This window comes from Protopterus annectens, chromosome 9.part0 (genome assembly GCF_019279795.1).
Source record: "Protopterus annectens isolate FY-2018-M chromosome 9.part0, PAN1.0, whole genome shotgun sequence".
Taxonomy (NCBI): domain Eukaryota; kingdom Metazoa; phylum Chordata; order Ceratodontiformes; family Protopteridae; genus Protopterus; species Protopterus annectens.
Genome location: NC_056743.1, coordinates 310,913,834 through 310,935,413, shown reverse-complemented (window position 1 = coordinate 310,935,413; position 21,580 = coordinate 310,913,834). Strand labels below are relative to the sequence as shown.

The 21,580-nt window shown below is 36.5% G+C and overlaps 1 protein-coding gene across 4 annotated transcripts in view; it reads right to left on the bottom strand.

The window, feature by feature from the left end:
- The window catches only part of CHID1 (chitinase domain containing 1), a 1,907,544-nt gene that overhangs the window by 954,920 nt on the left and 931,044 nt on the right, over positions 1 to 21,580 (bottom strand). For all 4 annotated transcript variants that reach the window (XM_044082893.1, XM_044082892.1, XM_044082890.1 and 1 more), the window contains one exon: positions 11,305 to 11,406. In XM_044082893.1, the coding sequence (XP_043938828.1) occupies positions 11,305 to 11,406 (102 nt within the window). The remainder of the gene's footprint in view (positions 1 to 11,304; positions 11,407 to 21,580) is intronic.

The window sequence follows — 21,580 nt, the reverse complement described above, 5'->3', positions numbered from 1 at the left end:
ACCACATAGGTGGTAATCCATTAAGTACAGAAGAAGTAATTAGGGACCTGGGGACCCAAGTTGATAGCAATCTCTCATTTGACAACCACGTGGCCAAAGTGGTTAGAAAAACATTTTATATAGCCCACCTAATCATGAAGGGATTCACATCTAGATCAGGGGAGGTCATCGTGCCTCTTTACTCATCCCTCATCAGGCCCATAATTGAGTACAATACCCCTTTTGGGATGAACCTTACCAGACACCTGCAGCAACTGGAAAGACCCCAAAAGTACCTCACCAAGAGGATCAAAGGGCTCAAACAGATGCCATATGCTGCCTGGTTAAAGAAACTTCAGCTCTACTCAGTAGCATACCGCCTGCTCAGAGGCAATCTGTGCCTGACGTATAAAGCCATGTCCAACCCGGAATTAATTGACATGCTGCACCTCAGAAAATCCAAATCCCATTGAGCTACGCGCTCGAGAGACTTGAACCTCAGCACTGAAATAAATAGGACATGCTGGAGGGGCAGATTCATAACCCAGAGGCTCCCTTTACTCTGGAATAAAATCCCAGTCCAGGTTAGGCAGAGTCCCTCATTGACTCTCTTCAAGAGGAATCTTGATGAGTGGATGGGAGATCGTAGGTTTACCCTGGGTATCACTTCTGTCTCTCTGTTAGACAGAGGCACAGTATACTAACCTCGAAAAAGGGCATAGCAAAATGAATTTAAAATGGGTGGCGAAAGCCAAACACACTCTGGCTAGGCTTATAAATGCCCTAGGGCAGATAGCCTAGTATGAACCTATGAACTAGTTACATCTGAATGAAATTGATTATTATTTGTGCTTACGTCTTTAAGGAACAATGAGATTCTCAAATTCAATGAGGCTTTCAATGAGACTTTCTGAAGTCACATGATGCATCTTTTACTATTTAAGAAGTCTGTTTATTACATTCCTGGTTCTGATGAAGTCCTGTTAGATTTGGAGGGACAAAAGTGCTTAACCAGTTTGTCTTATTCCTTCTGTTTTATTAAATTATTCTCCTGTGGTTTACAACCTGTGAGTGGATTGCTTCATTTTGTACAAAGGCTTTTGTTTTTTGGCAGATTACACTACATGAGCCATTCCTTCTGGTTTTCCTGACTTTACCCATATATTTATGTCTTAACAGACTGTACTTACTTTACCCATATATTTATGTCTTAACAGACTGTATTTATTAATGTAGAAGTTAATAATATTACAGAACTAGAGACAATATCCTGAACATATATATTTGAATTAATGAGGATAATAGTTCAATCTGTTTCATTAGAACATCGTAAGTTGCATTATAGTTTCCAATGGTAAATTTTAAGAAAGATGATTTACTTAAGAATAGGTGTTAAAAAAAGAAAAAAATGAATCAGTGTGATATGATTCTTACTCTAAAGATAAGAGCATCATTTTCTGTGTTAATCATAAAAGGTATCAGAAGTGTAGCTATGGTGGGGAGATGGGGGAGCCACCCAAGATGTAGGGTGTTAGGGGATGTGACTGGCAGTAGTGCAGTACCGGCATTTATTTCTAAACTGGATTTCAGAATGCCAGCATGGAAATTAATTTGCATTCAGCATACCATAAATTAAAACTGTACAGTGGTCCATGCTGATGGGACTAACATAAATTTGTTCTGGTGTATAAAAACATCTTCATCCGTGTGATCTGTGGAAAATACATACATCACTTAATTAAATAACATTTCAGGGAAATACATTATGCATCATTTAAAGTTAAATCCTTCAATTATTAAATAATATTATAACAATTAACAAATAATATATTCAAAACAATAACATGGTTCTTATAATAATGTCCTTAAATAAAAAAAACAGCCTAGTAAACACCTATAAACCTAACAACCACAAGGGCCTTTTTAAACCTAGCCATGCATCCCAAATCTCTGACAAGTTCTGGTACTCTTGATAAGTGTAAGCAGAGGCTTGGGAGATGAAAGCTTTACAAACAGGGGCCTGGGAGATGAACCATTTACAGGTAGCTTCTGTCCATTACAGACATAGGTGCCAAACCAGGGATGAATTTCCTGCTGCCCATCCAAATGTCCAAGTTGCACTTGAACTGGGATAGGGAGGAACTCTGCTTCTCATAGATGGGAAGCCTGTTCCAGAGACTGGGTAGTCTCTGAAATTCATAACTTTCTCACCATCAGGTCCCATTTATATCACAAGTAAGGTTTAAGTCTTTAGAATGGGTAATTCTGGTACTGTTTGTTTTGTGGATATGCAGGAGGTCCATCAAAGTGGGGTCTGACAATGCCCTGTATGGCAGGCATATATCTCCCCTCAAAAGCTTGTAGGAGACAGAATACAGGGATAAGGCCTTGACGTGGTCTGCATAGAACATTTTACTTATTATGCCCTATATTCTTTTAGTGAGTAACCTCTGTGGACATTCCAACTGTTGGATATGCCTGGTTAGGTACATACAAAAGGAGGCACTGTATTCAATGATAGGTCTGATAAATGCCAAATACAGTGGATCAATAACTTCCTTGGATCTAGATGCCATACCTTTGTTTATAACTTGCGCAACATAGAACAATTTCCTCACTACTGTAGACACATGATGGTGAAAGGCTAGATTACTGTCAATACGTGTCTCTAAGTCCCTAACTACTGGGTCAACACTTAGGGGCATGTTGTCAATATGATAGTTACCAGAGGTGGATGACTTCCTGAAGGATATGATTATGCATTTCTTGGGATTTAATTTTAGTCCATGGCAATGTCACCAGTTGTTTGTCTATGTCAGCCCTACCTGGAGAACATTTATGTTAGTGACAGCTCCTAATTTGCAATCGTCTGCAAATTTAGTCAGCCAGAGACCACTGACATTGGCCTTGACTTCACTGAAGCAAATGACCAAAAGGAGAGGTCCAAGGACTGATTCCTAAGAGACTCCACTTGTGACTGGTCTCTTTGCAGAAGAGGTGGACTCCTCAATTCTAACTTCTGGGGTCCTGTCTGTGAGCCAGTTGGCCATCCACTAGGTGACATACGGGTTTGTAGCTATCTTCTTGAGTTTGTCAACAATGAGCGAGTGGGTTACTGTGTCAAATGCCCTGGCCAAGTCAAGGTAGACAGTGTGAACCATTCTGCTCTCATCCATTGCTTTGGTGACCTTCTCAAAGAAACCCACCAGGATGAGTAAGCATGACCTGCTCTTGACAAAAACAAACTGGGTTGGGTCCAGTGTCTGGAGATTTATTATATCATTACTGATCATTTCCATGATAATTCTTTCCATGGCCTTGCATATAAGACTTGTGAGACTTATGGGTCTGTAATTTCCAGGGTGTGTAAATGGCCCACCTTTGTGCAGAGGGATGACTGTTGCTGTTCCCATTTATGAGGTATGAAGTCTGATCTGAGGATAGAGTTAAATAGTAATTCCAGATGGCCTGACAAGTCATGTTTCATGCTATTTAGAAGGCACACTGGGATATTATCTGGGCCCACTGATGCAGTGTTCTTGGTGTTAGAGACAGTATTAAGGACCTGTTCCCTAGAGATGAGCAGGGGGGAGATATATTTGATGGTGTTTCCTAAGGGAAGGTTGAGGGCGAGAGAGGGGTAAAGCTGCAGATGAATTTATCAGCCAGTAGGTTTGCTATATATTTTGGCTCAGTATAGGTGGCTCCATTCACAATGAGCTCTGCACACAACTGTGTATTGCCTTTCATGTTGCGGACATAACTAAAGAATGCCTTGTGGTTGTCCTTGGCCTGTGAGGCCAAATTTACCTCAGATTTGGCTTTGGTAGACTTTATCTTCTCAGTTGTTTGTTTAGTTTGATGAGAATGCTTTTATCCTGCTGGATGCTACACCTCCTAATTTTTGCCATGATTATCTTCCTTCTGTTATACAGCCTATTGATTTTGTGATTCCACCAGGGAGGCTTTTTTTTATTTAGTTCTGTACTTCTTCCATGCCTCTATGCAGCTATTAACATGCTTGTGTAGGGTTTCTTTGAACAGTTCTGCATAGGCAGCAGTGTTCTCAAGGCTTATGGGGGCCTGAATTTTGCCAGATTATCACTTAATAGCAGGAAGTTAGCCTTAGAATAGTTCCTGAATACTCTAGGTTTAGCTGGGGGTCCAAGTCTTATTCTTACTTCACAGGAGACCATTTTGTGGTCTGATCTTACCAGGGAAGACATTATACTAGCAGGTGTGTAGCACTCTGCCATATTAGTGAGGATCAGATCCAGTAAGGTTGTACCCCTGGTTGGTGTATTGGCAATCTGGTCCAGGGAGTTTATGTTTACAAAATCCAGGAGTCCCTGTGTGCCTGTACATTGAGTGTTGTACAAGATTCCCAGTTAATCACGGAGTAAATAAAGTGGGTCTATATCATATAACCAAACAGGAATTGCAGTGAACGCCTCTTCATCAACACATACACAGCAAACGCATAAAACCATGAATGCTCCACTAGGTGACATACGGGTTTGTAGCTACCCTCTTGAGTTTGTCAACAATGAGTGAGTGGGTTACTGTGTCAAATGCCTTTGCCAGGTCAAGGTAGGCAGTGTGAACCATTCTGCCCTCATCCATTGATTTGGTGACCTTCTCAAAGACATCCAATAGGATGAGTAAGCATGACCTGCTCTTGACAAAACCAAACTGGGTTGGGTCCAGTGTCTGGAGATTTATTATATCATTACTGATCATTTCCATTATAATTCTTTCCATGGCCTTGCACACAAGACTAGTGAGACTTATGGGTCTGTAATTTCCAGGGTCTGTAAATGGCCCACCTTTGTGCATAGGGATGACTTTTGCTGTTCCCATTTATGAGGTATGAAGCCTGATCAGAGGATAGAGTTAAACAGTAATTCCAGATGGCTTGACAAGTCATGTTTCATGCTATTAAGAAGGCACACTGGGATATTATCTGGGCCCGTTGATGCAGTGTTCTTGGCCTTAGAGACAGTATTAAGGACCTGATCTCTAGAGATGAGCAGGGGGGAAGATATATTTGATGGTGTTTCCCAAGGGAAGGTTGAGGGTGAGAGAGGGGTAAAGCTGCAGATGAATTTATCAGCCAGTAGGTTTGCTACATCTTCTGGCTCAGTATAGGTGGCTCCATTCACAATGAGCTCTGTACACAATTGTGCATTGCCTTTCAAGTTGCGGACATAACTAAAGAATGCCTTGTGGTTGTCCTTGGCCTGTGAGGCCAAATTTACCTCAAATTTAGCTTTGGTAGACTTTATTTGTCTTCTCAGTTGTTTGTTTAGTTTGATGAGAATGCTTTTATCCTGCTGGGTGATACACCTCCTAATTTTTGCCATGATTATCTTCCTTCTGTTATACAGCCTACTGATTTTGTGTGATTCTACCAGGGAGGCTTGTTTTTTTATTTAGTTCTTTACTTCTTTCATGCCTCTATGCAGCTATTAACATGCTTGTGTAGGGTTTCTTTGAACAGTTCTGCACAGGCAGCAGTGTTCTCAAGGTTTATGGGGGCCTGAATTTTGCCAGATTATCACTTAATAGCAGGAAGTTAGCCTTAGAATAGTTTTTGAATATTCTAGGTTTAGCTGGGGGTCCAAGTCTTATTCTTACTTCACAGGAGACCATTTTGTGGTCTGATCTTACCAGAAAAGACATTATACTAGGGCTTGTGTAGCACTCTCCCATATTAGTGAGGATCAGATCCAGTAAGGTTGTACCGTTGGTTGGTGTTTTGACAATCTGGTCCAGGGAGTTTGTGTTTACAACATCCAGGAATCCCTGTGTGCCTGTACATTTGGTGTTGTACGAAATTCCCAGTTAATCACGGAGTAAATAAAGTGGGTCTATATCATATAACCAAACAGGCGTTGCAGTGAACGCCTCATCGACACATACACAACGAATGCATAAAACCATGAATGCTGACATCAGCGATTTCTTTCCCTGGGAAAGAAATTGCTTACCTCGAAACATAAATACATCATTACAAGCATAAAGTGGGGGCTTTGCCCCCCCCCAACGTGGGGGGGGGCATAACTAACTATACCAACTCCAAGATCCCACTACAGTGGAGAAAAGGGCAAACTTACAGGGATGGCCAACCGATTTCTTTCCCAGGGAAAGAAATCTCTGATGTCAGCGTTCGGGGTTTTGTGCATTCACTGTACGTGTCAATGAAGAGGCGTTGATGCAATGCCACCAAGTATTTGATATAGACCCAAATACATATGGCATTAGGTTGAATGGTGATTGTTTCCAATACATTTAAATAAATAGTGTGGGTTTTCTGGGTCATAGAGGGGGACCTATAGCTTGCAAGGAAGTGGAATTGGATTTCGCCTATGGTGATTTGAACATGGAGCAGCTCAAGTGTATTGTCCTGTTTGACCAGCCTTGAGGTATACTTATTTTTGATATAAATAGAGGCACCTCCGCCTTTAGTCCCTTGTCAGTGTAGTGGCTGGTCTAAATGTGTGGAAGGCATTATAACCTTGTACTGTCGGGTGTGCTCATCATGACTTTAAACCATGTCTCAGTGACCAAAAAATCCAGTGTAATTCCCTGACCAAGAATCATACCTGGGCTGTGGCGGTGACAGCACCAGATTCTAACCACTAAGTTCATAGGATCAGAGGATGGCTATGTATTGGGCTAGATACTCTTGTAGGCCATTTTAAGCCTAGTCCATTTTTTCTCAAAGGTGAGAATCAAACCTTGCTCCTTGTATCTGTGAGGTAAACAACTTTACCACTATGCCAGTGTTACCCATAGAAATAACATAGAGATAGAATTAAAAAGTTTACTATACCATGAATAAATAACATAAAATAAATATATACAAAAAGCTGCCATAACTGAGTAAACAAACTAAAATTTAAGTACATCTTCTATAATACTAAACGTGTAGATTAAAGATGTCCATTTAAGACAGAAAGAAATAATATACTTAAATTAACAATCCATCTCTCCTCTCTGTAGGATAGAACATTCTGCCATCCCAATTTCTTTGATGCTGACATATCAAGTTAGTCAATACCTGAAAACATGAATCTAGCACTAGGATTTTTACGTGTATGTTTCTGTAAAGTACTGGTAGCTTTTTAGACATAATAGCAGTAAGATTTTCCAAAATTTAAGTTTCAAGCATTCTTGAGATTTTCCCTACTAGAAAAAAACAAGCAGATTGCCAAATAAATCACTCTTTCATTTCAGCATGTCATGAGCTGTTGAGTCTCATGCACCTTGCTTTGACTTGCTGATGAAATGCTTCTAATTTTCATCTTATAGATAGATGGAAAATAGTTACCACAAGGAGCAGCACAATCAGATTTCAGCCCTGATAGTGTTTCTTGAAAGCTTAACTAGTATAGTATAGTTTTTGTAATAGCCCAACACTATGACCTATAGTTTCTGCTCTTTCGATAAATGGTCTTATATCTTGCAGGAATAATCTGGACCATTTACCCATAAGACTGCAAAAATTGATCAGCACTTGTTAATGACATTCACAAAAGCTTTAGTATAGTAACCCAAAGTAATCAAAAAAAACAGTTAATTTATAGAATCCCTATATAAATGATGAAATTAAAAGAATTTAAGAGTTACCTTAAGGAACAAATTGAGATTTTTTTTATCTTTGAATGATAATAGTCAAGTTAGTAAAGTCAGACTACGGGGCTGCTTAAAAATGCACATTAAAGATAGAATGGGAAAATGGGCTAGTAATAAAATTAAAAAGTGGGATAAAAAGTTCTTAGAAATACAGGATGAAATGCAAAAAGTTAAGGTTTTAACATAGAAATTAGATAGTACTGAAGTTATTAACAATTAATGACAAAGTAACAATGCATAAAGTGTAGATAGCTTTAGAAAACATAAAATTGCATAGTTTCAAGATAACTTCAAAAAATCTACATAGATTAGCTAATAGAAGTAAGACGTTAAGCAAAAAGACTCAAATTAATAATATCTGAAATCCTTACACTAATAAGCTTACTCCAGACATAGAGGAAATGCTTTATATTTAAAAAAATTCCATGCGGATCTTAATACAGATATAAATAATAATCGTGATGATTACAAAATTGACAATTATTTAAAGAAAAAATGCTACTAATAAACTTAATGACCAACAAATATCTCTGCTGAATAAGCCTACTACCCTGATAGAAGTTAAAGAAGCTTTAAAAAAAGGGAAAAGTAGTAAAGGTCCAGGGTTAGATGTTTATTTTTAGGTAAGTAATTAACAGTCTGCTTCAGTTAAATATTTTAGAATTACTGACTGACATTTTTAGGACAATTCAGAGTGAGAAAATAATTGTTCCCAACTATATAAACAAGGAAACAATAAGTTAGTTTCCTCATATAGACTTATTCCATTACTACATGCAGACTATAAAATATTTACTTCCATTTTCACTACATGATTAAGAGATAAAGTAGATAAATTAATTAATAAAGATCAAACAAGATTTATAGTCAATAGATTAATATACGATAATACACAAAGGGTAGTAACTGAAATTGGACCTAATTAGCTTAGATATTGAGAGAACTTGTGATTCTATAGATTGGAACTACTTGTTTAAACCTTTAGAAGCATTTACATTTCCAGAACAGCTTATTGGAATATTAAAAAACATGTACAGATACTCCAAAGCATATGTTAAAATTGGATCATACATTTCTCAAGGATTCACTTTAAATAAAGGCAAAAAGCTCTGCTACTATTTGCATTAGTTATTCAAACCTTCGCTAATAGTATAAGAAGCAATAAAAAAATTGATGGATTCTCATTTCATAGAGATTGTCAATCTAAAATACAGCATTTTGCAAATGATATTTTACTAACTCTTCTTCTTTCGGCTTTTTCCTGATTAGGGGTCGCCACAGTGGATCACCTGTCTGCTCATGATTGGCAGTGGAGTTTTACGGTGTTGAGTTGCCAACCCGGCACCCAACCTTCCACAGAAGGCACAAACATGCACGCACTCATACCTAGGGCCAATTTATAGTGTCCAATCCACCTACAGCATGTCTTTGGGATGTGGGAGGAAATCGTAGCACCCGGAGGAAATCCACGCGACCACAGGGAGGACATGCAGACTCCGCACAGAAGGCACCCCAGCCAAGAATCGAACCTGTGAACCTCTTACAGTGAGGCAGCAATGCTAACTGCTGCACCACCGTGGCTGCCCTCCACTTAAACTTAATAATAAAGTTAAAAAAAAATCCTGCTCAGTGTCATAACAAACATTGAAATAACAATTCTATACATGTTTTTTCTTTGTGCTTTCAAAAGAAACAAATACTATAACTGATTTCCTACTTTTCACATAAATAATAATAATAATAATAATTTTGATGCAAAATTCTGGAAATGTTTAGACAGTAGTAGATTCAGTTACTCAACAGATGGTAAGAATAAAACTTTGTTACTTAAATCACTTGGTCAAAGTCTTCAAGTTTATACCAGGAAGTTTTTATGTGGAAATTTATACACAGAATGTTTGCTACTCTCTGTAAAATTTCTAAGTTTAGAAGAATGACTTCTTCAGTTTGTTGGTGATGTAATGAAGATGTAATAGCTGAATGGATGCATGTATATTGGGAAGAGAACAGGTTTTTTTTAAGGGATTATTGGTCTGATAATTGTTCTTCAACTAGATCAGCAATACTAAAGAATGTTTTACTTCCTGTATCAGTAAAAGCCAAAGATCAAAAGTTGTTTTGGGCTCTCTTGGCAGTTGCTTGAAAAGTTATTACAAAAACTGGAAATCAAGCTCAGTTCCCAAGTTCAAAGAATATTTACATTTAACAGCAATACTATGTAAAACTGAAAAAAAGAAGTGATCAGAATAACGTCTGTAAATCATACTAAGACCTTTATTGGTTGGAATAACGTTGAAATATTGCTATTGGAATATAAGACTCCTAATGTGTTAATTGTATAACATTACCTTGATGACTTAATGCATTCCTATCATTGTATAATATGTGGTGTTGATTTTCTTCCTTTATATGTATATATTGTAAATACGTTAACTTAACATTTTTCTTAAAAAAGGCCAGTTAAATTTCTTTGTTAGGTAATGGTACTTTGTAACTAAGCAGATCATCCCAAATTATCTAGTATGACTATTCTTTAGCACTAGAAATATTAACAGGATCATAGCTTCAATGTGTGAATCTATGAGCCAGATCATTCTGAACACGTGATAATCTGGGTTATTAGAACAAATCCTTCTAAACCCAAGGACTTTATTATGTGTCACAACCAAAGATGCCTCCATGGCTACTGACACCACAACCACAGGAACTGAGAACAGAGAGGGACCGTTAATTTAGGGGCTTAATTGAACAGCTTTGGATTTTAGTCTGTCAACTAGAGATCATTGTTTACTCAGCTATGGCAGCTATTTATATGTGTTAATTTTCTCAATGTTATTTCATATCACCATTGAAGAAGTTATATAATTTTAATGCTTGCATGATATATTTTTCTGAACGTTATTTGAGTGATGTAAGTAATTTCCTTACATCACATTTTAGAAGGGGGATATATACAATAAAACCAATTTCTGTTAATACATTGAGCTAAACACTGCACAGATTCAATTTTTTTCTATTTACAATCTATAATTTACAGAACCAATAAATTTCATTTTTAAAATTATCTGGTCACGTGAACTTTTGAGTTGGACTTTCACTCAAGTGATAAATGCTGCTTTCTTAACGTTAAAACTACTACCTCCAAAAAACTTTGATTGGCAGTCAAATAACATTTGGTTATTTTTTTATGTGATGTTAAGTACCTTAACCAGTTGATGCTTTTGTAGTAAAAATCCCATACAAAGATGATATTTTCTCTGGATTTTTTTTTAAGTATCAGAGTTCAGTCCAGTAATTTCCATGCTCAGGAGTAAATATACATAGTATACAGTAGGATTCTATAAAGCAATTATATTCAATACCACTAAGATATTTATTAACTACTCCTTTGTTGCTTTCTTAGCTTCCGGCTGTGGATCTTTTATATGTCTAATGGTATACTACCATCTTTTCTATAAGATCTACAACGCAAGTAGGTATATACAGCAACACAAGGAGATTTATCTAGCTATTTCAGTGGAATATGAGACTTTAATTAAGCTTTCAGTAATGATACATATATCATTAACACCACCATCAAAGCAGGGAACAGTTTCTGAATTGCATATTGTTTCACTAAGAAATCTAGCATTCAGCAAAGCCACTTAAAATTATTCTGTAATACAAAAAAAAAAATACAGAACTTACTGTTGGGGGTTTGAGTAATCATAGGTCATAAGACTGAAGCCATCCACAACATGAACCAGTTGCTCAAAATCCTGCTTTCCAAACATTCCAGGTTGGTTAGTTCTAAAAGGAAAAAAAAAATTAAAATTCAGACATGAAGTCAGATAACTAGAAAAAGAGTGACTTATACGTTTCCATTCAGTATGATTAAGGAAATACCTTAAGGTAATCAATTTTGTTATATGGTCCATGTCAGCTTTAAGGAAAACAATTCATTCAAAGTGAGATTCCAAAATGTTGAAATGTTAAAATGTTGAATTCAAAATTCCTACTCCCTACATGTTAAGATAGATGCCCCTACTGGCTATATATAAGCACTATGTATGCAAGTAGTACGTGTGCTTCTTTTAAGTATTTTGAGTTCAACATTGTAAAGTTTCACCATTTTTACATTTTAGGATTTTGTACTTATAGTATTATGAATTTCAGTGTACCACTATTCAGTAAGTTGTCACGTACCCATATACATATATATGCACATACACACACACACACATATATATATATATATATATATATATATATATATATATATATAATCTGGAGCATTTCTCCCCAGGCCTCCACTGAAAACAGGCTCTGTGGAACCTAGTCGGACATTCCTGGTCAACAAATGTTAAATAAAAAAAAAATATATATATATATATATATATATATATATATATATATATATTTATGTGTGTGTCTGTGCGCGTGTGTGTGCATCATATTTAATTTTTTTGAAAAACTGACAGAGGGAAAAAAGTTTCTAAAATCATGGTATAGAGAAACATAAAACAATCTTGGCCCTAAACCACTCACTTTATATTCTAACCAATACTCAGAGCCCATGTACTGCTTTATTCTCCTGATAAGTAGTATCCCTATATGCCATGTATAACATGTAACACTTACGATTTGAATATAGTGTTAAGCAAGATGTTTTTCAATTAGCAATAATTAACTTTTGTTATAAAGTCCCAAAAGCATTTCCTCCAAAGTCAAACAACAACATTTCTGGGAGTAACTCCACCCCTTCACCCTCACAACTTCACAGCTATTCAACCAGATCTGTATTCCTCTCCATCTCTCCACCATTCCTGAACTTGATAACATGTCCACCAACAATAACCTAAGTAGATGGATGTTCATGACAGTATCAGCAAGTTACTCAAAGATAATGGATGAGGTAACAGATGTACAGCATATAACACATATTTTTAGCATTGTTATGTGTAGACATGTTATTCTTTATAACTTTACTAATATTGGTTTGCCATTGCCTCTCAGATGTATTAAGATCTATTTCCATTCATCTGAAACTAGTGTGTGCATTATGTTATATTTCTAGCATCGTACTGTAGGTTAAAGTTAGGTCTTTTATTCTTGAAAAAACACACAAAAGTCCAACAAACTGTCTCAAAGATGTTAAAAAAAGAAACAAAACATAAAACAACACCCAATACACTTGAAGTAATTGAAGTCCAGCTTCAATAAAAGCACACTTAAGAATTTAGCACTTTCATCTTTTAAATAGGGCTTCATAAGAACAAATGTATTAACCACAATCAAAGCTTTAAAACACTTGAACATAATCACAATACTATCATATAACTAAACTATTTACACTTTTTCCTGTCTCTATTCCTCCTTAAAACATTTACAGAGTTTATTGATCCATTATGATATAATTACATAATCATTTAACATAATTTGTCATATCATCTCCAAAACAATCAGGTTCATCATCTTTGTTGCCATTAAAATTATTAGGAACAAACTCTGCTGCATGAAAAATAAACCTTTTAAAATTTTTACATTTCATAGAGTGCTTAGTCAGCACGTTTGCCATTTCTTTTTTTAATGGCATTCTGATGCTCATATGTTCTCTTTTTAAATTGCTTGTTGGTTTCTACAACATAAAATGAGTCACAAGACAGACACTATGCAAAACACACCACAAAGCAGCATTACAAGTAAAATATCCTGAAACAACATAATACATATATATCTACACATGGGACAATTCAAACATTTATATGCTCCTATTTTTCTGTTGTTGTTTCCAGTATTTGCTAAGCTCTTGGGTTTATGTTCAAATATATTTTTATGTTCCTCTTGTTATTTATGTATAAACAATAGTTCTTCCCCAACTAAAGTAACTACCTCTTTATTCCCACCTAAAATGTGCCAATTATTTTTAAAAATACTTTTTATGACCTGACTATCTATTGACAAGACCAATAGCATAACAAAAGACCAATATATCTGCATGCTCAACCTTTTCCTTCACACTAAATTTATTTTCATACTCTATTAATGCATCATTTACATGTAATTTAAAATACCCTCTTAATAAAAATGTTTGTGTAAATTCTATATCAAACTATTTAACACATCAAGTTCAGTAGTAAGTTTTTATTCTTATTATCTGCCCTTTAATTAAGTACTTTTTTTAAATAAGTGGGATGCATGCTGTTATAATGTAAAATAACATTACTTGCTCTGTTCTTATAAGATATATTGGCATTTAACCTACCACTTCCCTGTTTCTTAAAAAAATACAACAACCAAAAAACTCACTTTATTGACTCTCTTATGATAGGTAAATTTCAAAAATGATGCACTAACATTAATTTGTTTGAAAAATAAATTCAAAGTGTCATGCCCCATCCAAATAAAAATATCATCAATAAAACACTGATTAAACCTTAATATATCTAGGAACATCTCTTAAAATAAATGTCTCCCGGTATGTCAAAAGCAATTTGGCAAACTTTGGTGCTATTCTGGCACCCAGTGTCACTCCTTTCATTTACAAAGATCTAAAAATGAAAAAAAAAATAGTGTATAAAACCTCTTCAGTACTCTCGGTTATATATTTAACTTCTTCTACTGTATATTTTTTATGTTTGTATAGAAAGTGTACTACCTATTCAGCTCCAATGTTATGTTGGTTTCTTTTTCATGTAGCACATTTTGTTCCCAATAATTTTAATGGCAACAAAGACGATGAATTAGATTTTTTGGAGATGAAATTGAAAATTTTGTTAAATGCTTATGTGTTTCCAGGTCTTAATGAGGCAGCAAACTATGCAAATGTTTTAAAGTGGAACAGAAACGGGAAAAGGTTTAAATATTTTAGTCACATGATAGCATCATGTGATTATGTTTAAGTGTTTTAAAGCTTCGACTGTGGTTAATGAATTTATTCTGATGAAGACCTACTTGAAGGTTGAAAGTGATAAATTCTTGTTAAGTGTGGTTCTATTCAAGTTGGATTTTGATTAATTCAAGTGCATTGCGTGTTGTTTTACATTTTAGTCTTCTATCCATGTATATCAAGACAACATTCCATTTAAACACATTTTCACTAACTGGCCAAACAGCTTTACTAATGGGATATTTACTCAAACTAGTTGGAACAAATGCAATTATGCTTCAGAAAAACATGTTTTTCCTAGACTAATCCATACATATCAGGACATACAATGTTATCGAAGTGGGAAAAGCGTTTAATTCTTATTTGTTCTCTATAGCCTTCATAAATGTGAATTTAACCCCATTAGTCTTCTTACCCAAAAATTACAAGTTTAGAACCACAGCAAAAATTACCTCTCTTCTCTTCAAGTCCCATTCAATCACTGTAGCCTTCTTATCTGCAAGTATATTAAGCAACTTACTAACTAAAAAAAACATATTGCCACCTAAGTAATAAATGGACAACATTAACTTTTCACATAACTTTCCAGAGATTACATAAAGATTCATCACTTATCTACATATAACATAAAAAAAATGCCATAGCATTCATGTCAACCACCCTTCCAAAGAAACTCTGAGCTTTGAGAAAATTATTTTCATATCAATACTGTCACCTAACAATGATGAAATCAAATTCATTACAAAAAGTTCAAAAAAAGGTAGAAGAAGCCTTTCAGTACAGCTACACTTCCTAAGACAGAAAATATCCAGGGATAAATTATATGTTCTTTGATCTTCCTAAGTAGAATGAAAAGCTTAGTTTGAATATGAGATGTATAGAAAATCTACACTTCAGTCTTTTAGTTAGTGCATAGGATTAAGTGGATGAGATGTTAATGAGCTGCTTCATGTGGTACAGGGTTTGATTCCCACAGCCTTCATCTGCCTACTGTGTGACATTGAGCAAGTCACTTAACCAGAAATTGCAGTATTGGGCTAGATTTCTCAATGGTATCCTGTACTGCATGTCTAATAAAAATTTATAAACCCAAGTCCTGGAACCTTATGGCAAAAGTGTTTGGGGGGGTGATAACTGTAAGTGTCCCCTCACCCCCATCGTTCCACTTTACCCAACTTTGAAACCTATTTAAATTTAACAAAGGTACTTTTATTTCCACTTTAAAACTCAGCAACTGGAAAATATTAAAATTATTCCACTAGATGCAGCTATAAAAGAATTCAAGAAAATCATTCTGAACATTTAGAACAAACAGTTCTAATGAGAAGAAAAAGAATTAAAGTCAACTCTGCCCCCAGCTAAACATAAAACAACTTGTAATAAAAACAGACAAGGTTAAATATGTTTCACAAGTAAAGTACTGCACGACTAGCAACACTACAGATAAGCAAATAATCTTACAAAATTTCATATAATCTCTAACACAAACTTTTATGCCAACCAACTCACCAATACAATCCTAAAATGTGTGGGCTATAGTAAACAATCTTCTATAAACCAAAGAGAGAATATCCCATTCAAACCCATCTTCAGCTGAAAATTACACAAATGTTGCATGTAAATTTAACAGACATCATATAACCACCAACTTCCTTAATTAATGACAGTAGATCAGACTGCCCATCTCCCTGTTCACAGTTAACAACCGCAATGCCTCTCTCAAAACAATGCCAATCTCGATCAACATTAAGCTTAATGCTAAAAAATGCGTTGTCATCCCCTTTGGGAAAAACTCAGTTCCCACTAATTACCACATTGATGGGTGTCCACTGAACACTGAAGCATTATAAGAGATCTGGGGATACAGGTTGACAGCAACCTCTCCTTCAACCACCACATTGCCACTGTGGTCAGAAAGTCCTATGTGGCACATATCATTACCAAGGGTTTTGCATCCAGGAAGAAAGAGGTCATCATCTTCAGCTACTCTTTCCTCATTAGACCAATCATCGAGTATAATGCCCCATTTGGCATGTACCTCACTAGACACATGCAACAGCTGGAAAGGCCACAAGGTCACGAAGAGGATCGTAGGCTTTAAACACATGTTGTACATGGACAGACTCAAAGAACTCCAGCTATTCTGTCTCATATCGTCTACTAAGAGGCAATCTCTGCTTGACTTACAAAGCCATGTCTGACCCAGCTCTGTTAGAAATGCTACATCTAAAGAAATCCCAATCCCTCCACACCACATGCTACAGAGACCTCAGCCTCATTACTACAAACAATAGAACATGCTGGAGGGACAGGTTCATAACCCAGAGACTGCCCATGCTCTGGAATAGACTTCCCAGACATGTTAAGCAGAGCACCACACCGGCCCTCTTCAAGAGAAATCTTGATGAGTGGATTGGAAATAGAAAGTTCACCCCAGGGATCACTCCAGTGGCTCTTCTTGACAGAGGCACTGGGAATCAATGTCGGGCAGCACAATGCCAGGGCACTTCTATAGGCTAGGCTTGTAAAGGCTCCAGGGCCATTAGCCTAGTACACACCTATGAACAGAATTGTAAACTAAAGCCAACTACCTTGGCAGCAGACAACCTTCTAACAAACTTTATTAAACTAATGCAGATGTACTGGCATACCAGGTATCCATTCTAATAAACAGCTCCAACCAAGAATCTTATGTCCCATTCATTTAGAAACAAGAATGTATCTTGGCTTTAGACAATGGGGGGGGGGTTAATTCCACTGATCTGCTCTTTCTTCTCTACCCAAAGTCCTTGAACAATATGTACAATCCTAACTGCTCCAGCATCTAACAGAAAAGGACTGTCTCTCTCAAACACAGAGTGGCTTACATTCCAATCATACCAGAAGCACTTCTTTACTCAATTCCTTTGTTGTACCTTTCGACTTTTCCCAGTTAGGGGTCCCCACAGAGGAACTCCGGTCCGCTAATGATTGGCAGTAGATTTTTACGTACTGAGTTGCCAGCCCTAATGCACAACCTTCAACGAAGGTACGCCCATTCACGCATGTCTCCACACAGAAGTCGCTTTAGCTGAGAATCGAACAGGACAACGTCTTACTGTGAGGCGACAACGCTACCGCAGCACCACCACCATAGTATCTTTACTCAATTCCTTTAATGAAAACAAAAGAAAAATGAAGGTACACTAGTCTAGTTTTGTCTTAATTCCTAGACCTATCTGAAGCTTTTTTGACACTGCTTCTCCTAAAAATCTATTAGAAAAATGTTCAAGATTGGGGCTTTATAAAAGTTCTAGTCATTGGTTTCATAGCCATTTGAGCGATAGATCTCAATCAGTAAAATGACAAAATGCTCTCTACTTACCTACTTGTTACCATTGAAGGTCCACAAAAATGCATATTAGCCCTGTTATAATTCAATATATTTATATGTGGTCTTGTTATAACTGCTAAACATGCAAGCTTAATTGAATATGCAGATATCTCCACTCACATATGCTCTGCCCAGGCCTGCCTGAGCTTTGACCCAGGAATCTTTCTCATCTATAAAATCATCATGGTAGGAAAATATCAGCTAAAACACAGTCCAACAATGACCAAATTAGCTTTATTCATTTTAAAAGCATACTCAGAGGATAAACAGAGCTACACTATCACATCATTAAGCATAAAGAAGACAGAACAATATTAATTATTATAGATGAAAACTTAAAATATAAAGACCAAATTAAATATGCTATCAAAAACAACTGAACTAGGCTTCATGTACACAGTTAAACCTTTCCTTAGAGACAGCTGGCAAAAAGTCCCAGCTTCTGTCTGCATGCTACCTAGCCTCCTTTATGCTTCTGACATCTTCATTTACAGTCCACTTAAACAGCCAAGCTTCAGCAATGTTATAATATAACTGATACATTTTCATCCAGTCTTCCTTACAAATCTCATTACTGCATAGCCAACAGACATCTTAAACGAATAGGGTTGCTCAATTAACTTACCTATATCAAAGCAAAAGTCACTTGCAACATTCTCTACCAACCATACAAATGATGGTACTTTTCTAAAAGGGATCTACACTCCAAAGACAAATGCCATACCTAAAATAACCACACAGTGCTTTATGACACTGTTAACAAGCTTGGCTCTAACACTGTTTATATTCTCCTGGAAAACCTGGTTCGACCCTATTACAGCTAGTATAATAAACATCTTCATGCTAGTCCTATTTTCTTAAACCAGCTGACTAGTCTCCCTACATCTACTCACCTCGCTCCACTTTATGCAGATAATTCTTGTCCCTTTCTTTCCATTCTGCTTCCTATAACTAGAGATGTGGATATCAACTACCTTTATTACTTGCAAGCTCCTAGTTTTTCTCTAATTCACTTTTTTCCATTCCTCAGCAGTAGTAAGCACCAGACAATTCTACATCTCTGCTGTACTACTTTACTTAACTGCTGAACCTCAGCGTCTGCTAAATTCTATAATGTCCCCCGACATCAATTGTTTATAGCCATAACCACACTTACTAATATACTTATTTCCAAATATACTTATGTGCTCTTCCTGTTACTCAATCTGCTCCCCATACAGCTGTATGCATGCAGTAAGAACTGTACCGTGCTGGTCCCCGTACGTATGAACTTGGCACGCTGCTTTACTGACCTCATTATCTTTATTTCTTACACACTGTGATTTTTTTTGTAACTGAGCTTAATATCAGTGGATTTCTAATGTAAAATTTGGAGCTTTTCTCCACGGGCCTTTGATATAAAGGGATAAACTAATCCAGTCAGGCTTTCTCAGTTAACAAAATGAACTAAATAAATAATTCCTGATCTCAAGAAATGTATCTCAACCAATTATAAATCTGTTTGACTCTGAATAATTAAAATTATTCTCTATTATATGTGAGGCCTTGTTTACAATTTCTGAAATAATCCCCCCGGGTCATTAGTAACTTGACATATAACTTGATATGCATAATATTTCTTTATATAAATTTAATCTTATCAAGTTATAACATGCATTATTCAGCATTAGTACTTTAAACAGATTATGTTCTTAACTGAATTCATCATCCGGTTGGCTGCCTCATTCATTATGTCTTTTGAATTTTAATTAAATAATGATGTGTTTAGCAGTTTTGTAAGAAGGAGTAATCCGAAAGCTTTGTGGTTTGTAATTTTGCTGCTACTTATTGTTTTATCTGTTTTAAAATAAATCATTTGGATGCAACTGAGCCGTTTGTTTTACTTGTACTGAATATATATGGAGAGAGTTTCCTCACATGTAATCGATAACAGACCTAACTCTTACCTATTTTTAGGTATGTATTATTACAGAACAGTGAGAGCTACACCCAGGGTTTTGCCCAGTTGGACCATCCCGGTTAACAAATGTCAAATAAATAAATAATAAATAATTATGAGTACAGGCAATTAAATAAAATTAGACTGCCCAATTTCTCACTGATCATAATATAATTTCTGTGTTGCTGCTTTCTTTTTTTTTTTGCTTCCTCCATTACTGTTGGAGTTGTTTGTTTTGTGCTTCTTCTGAGGGACCGCACCAAAGGTTCTACTAATAGCACCCAATTTGCCCATTCATTGGGGGGGGTTGAAGGTGGGCACTCCCTCAACACACCCTCTCAGCTCTGACCCTGTTATTATGCCAACATCATCTCAGTTATCGGTGCAAATGCTCCATGACGGTCCAGGTTCATAAGACCCAAACTCCCCTATGTTACACCTAATGCTCCTGCACAGTGTTGCCCTTGTGGTGAGCCACAGCCAACTCCCTTCCCCAAGACAAAAGAGATGGCAATGGCAACTTATTCCCATCCTCTCTAGTTAACTCATTCAAGGAACTGAGCTTCTATTTGAACTTGGGCTGCCTGCACTGTAGTCAGGGCTTTACATATCTCTGTCTCTCTCTACTCTCCAGAACTGCCTACTGTTAATAATTTATTTGCTAGATGCAATAAATATTTTGAAAATGTCTATTTTGTATCTGCTAATGTTTATTTTTCGGTAGATGTTTTTACATCCATCACAGGTGTGGCTGTCATTAACTTTAGATGAATAAAAGTTTCTCTGGTGAAATGTCTCCTGTGGTGTCTCCTGGTCAGTACTTACACAAAAGTGATCATGAAAGGTAGCTTAGGTGTGCCAAGTCCTACTGTGTATGTTTGTTCAAATTCTATATCTTCAATATGATGGAGGGATTTCTTAAACTCCTTTAAGCACTACAATTCTTAAAAGACCCAATCCCCCCATTATACTACGCACTCATAAATGATTCCTCCTCCAAACTAATATATATTAACTTTGGCTTTTCCTGATGCATTAGTATAATCCTAACATTACCCTATCTTTTTTTTTTTATTTCCTGTCTGATCTCACTGCCTATCCTGGCAATATGTAAGCCTATTAGAATAATCAAAGAACCTCCGGTGTAAACAAATTGTTCATAATCCCAAATGAAACCAAGTCCCAATCCTCCAAAGGCAAACGTCCTGTCTGGTGGACCCCAGCCATAAACAAACTATACAATAGAAGGAGGAAGCTACTACATGATACAGCAAAATCCCAAAAATGGAAGGCATCTCTGATCAGTATTAGCAAAAAACTACGGGCACTCATAAAATCGTCTAAGGCCAGCTTTGAGAGAAAAATTGCACAGGACACTAAGGATAATCACAAGGCTTTCTTTAGTTATGTTAGGAACCTGGGTGGGAATTCCCAGATATGCTCAGAATTAGTCCAAAATGACAAAAAATACATCGAACCCACAGACATTGCCAACATCCTAGCTGACAGGTTCAGTGCAAACTCCACCCCCCACCACCAAAAGGGCAAATAACTATCCCAGCAGAGTGCTGCCCCCTTGACATCTCAGATGCTCAGGTAAGAGCTGCCATCTCCAAAGCAAAAAACACAGCATCAATGGGACCAGATGGTGTCCCAGGCTGCGTCCTACATGAACTCCAAGAAGAGCTAAACCCAAACATAAAACTACTGTTCAATCTCAGCCTTACTACAGGATATGTACCCAAAGAGTGGCGTACAGCAACAGTGGTCCCTCTCCACAAAG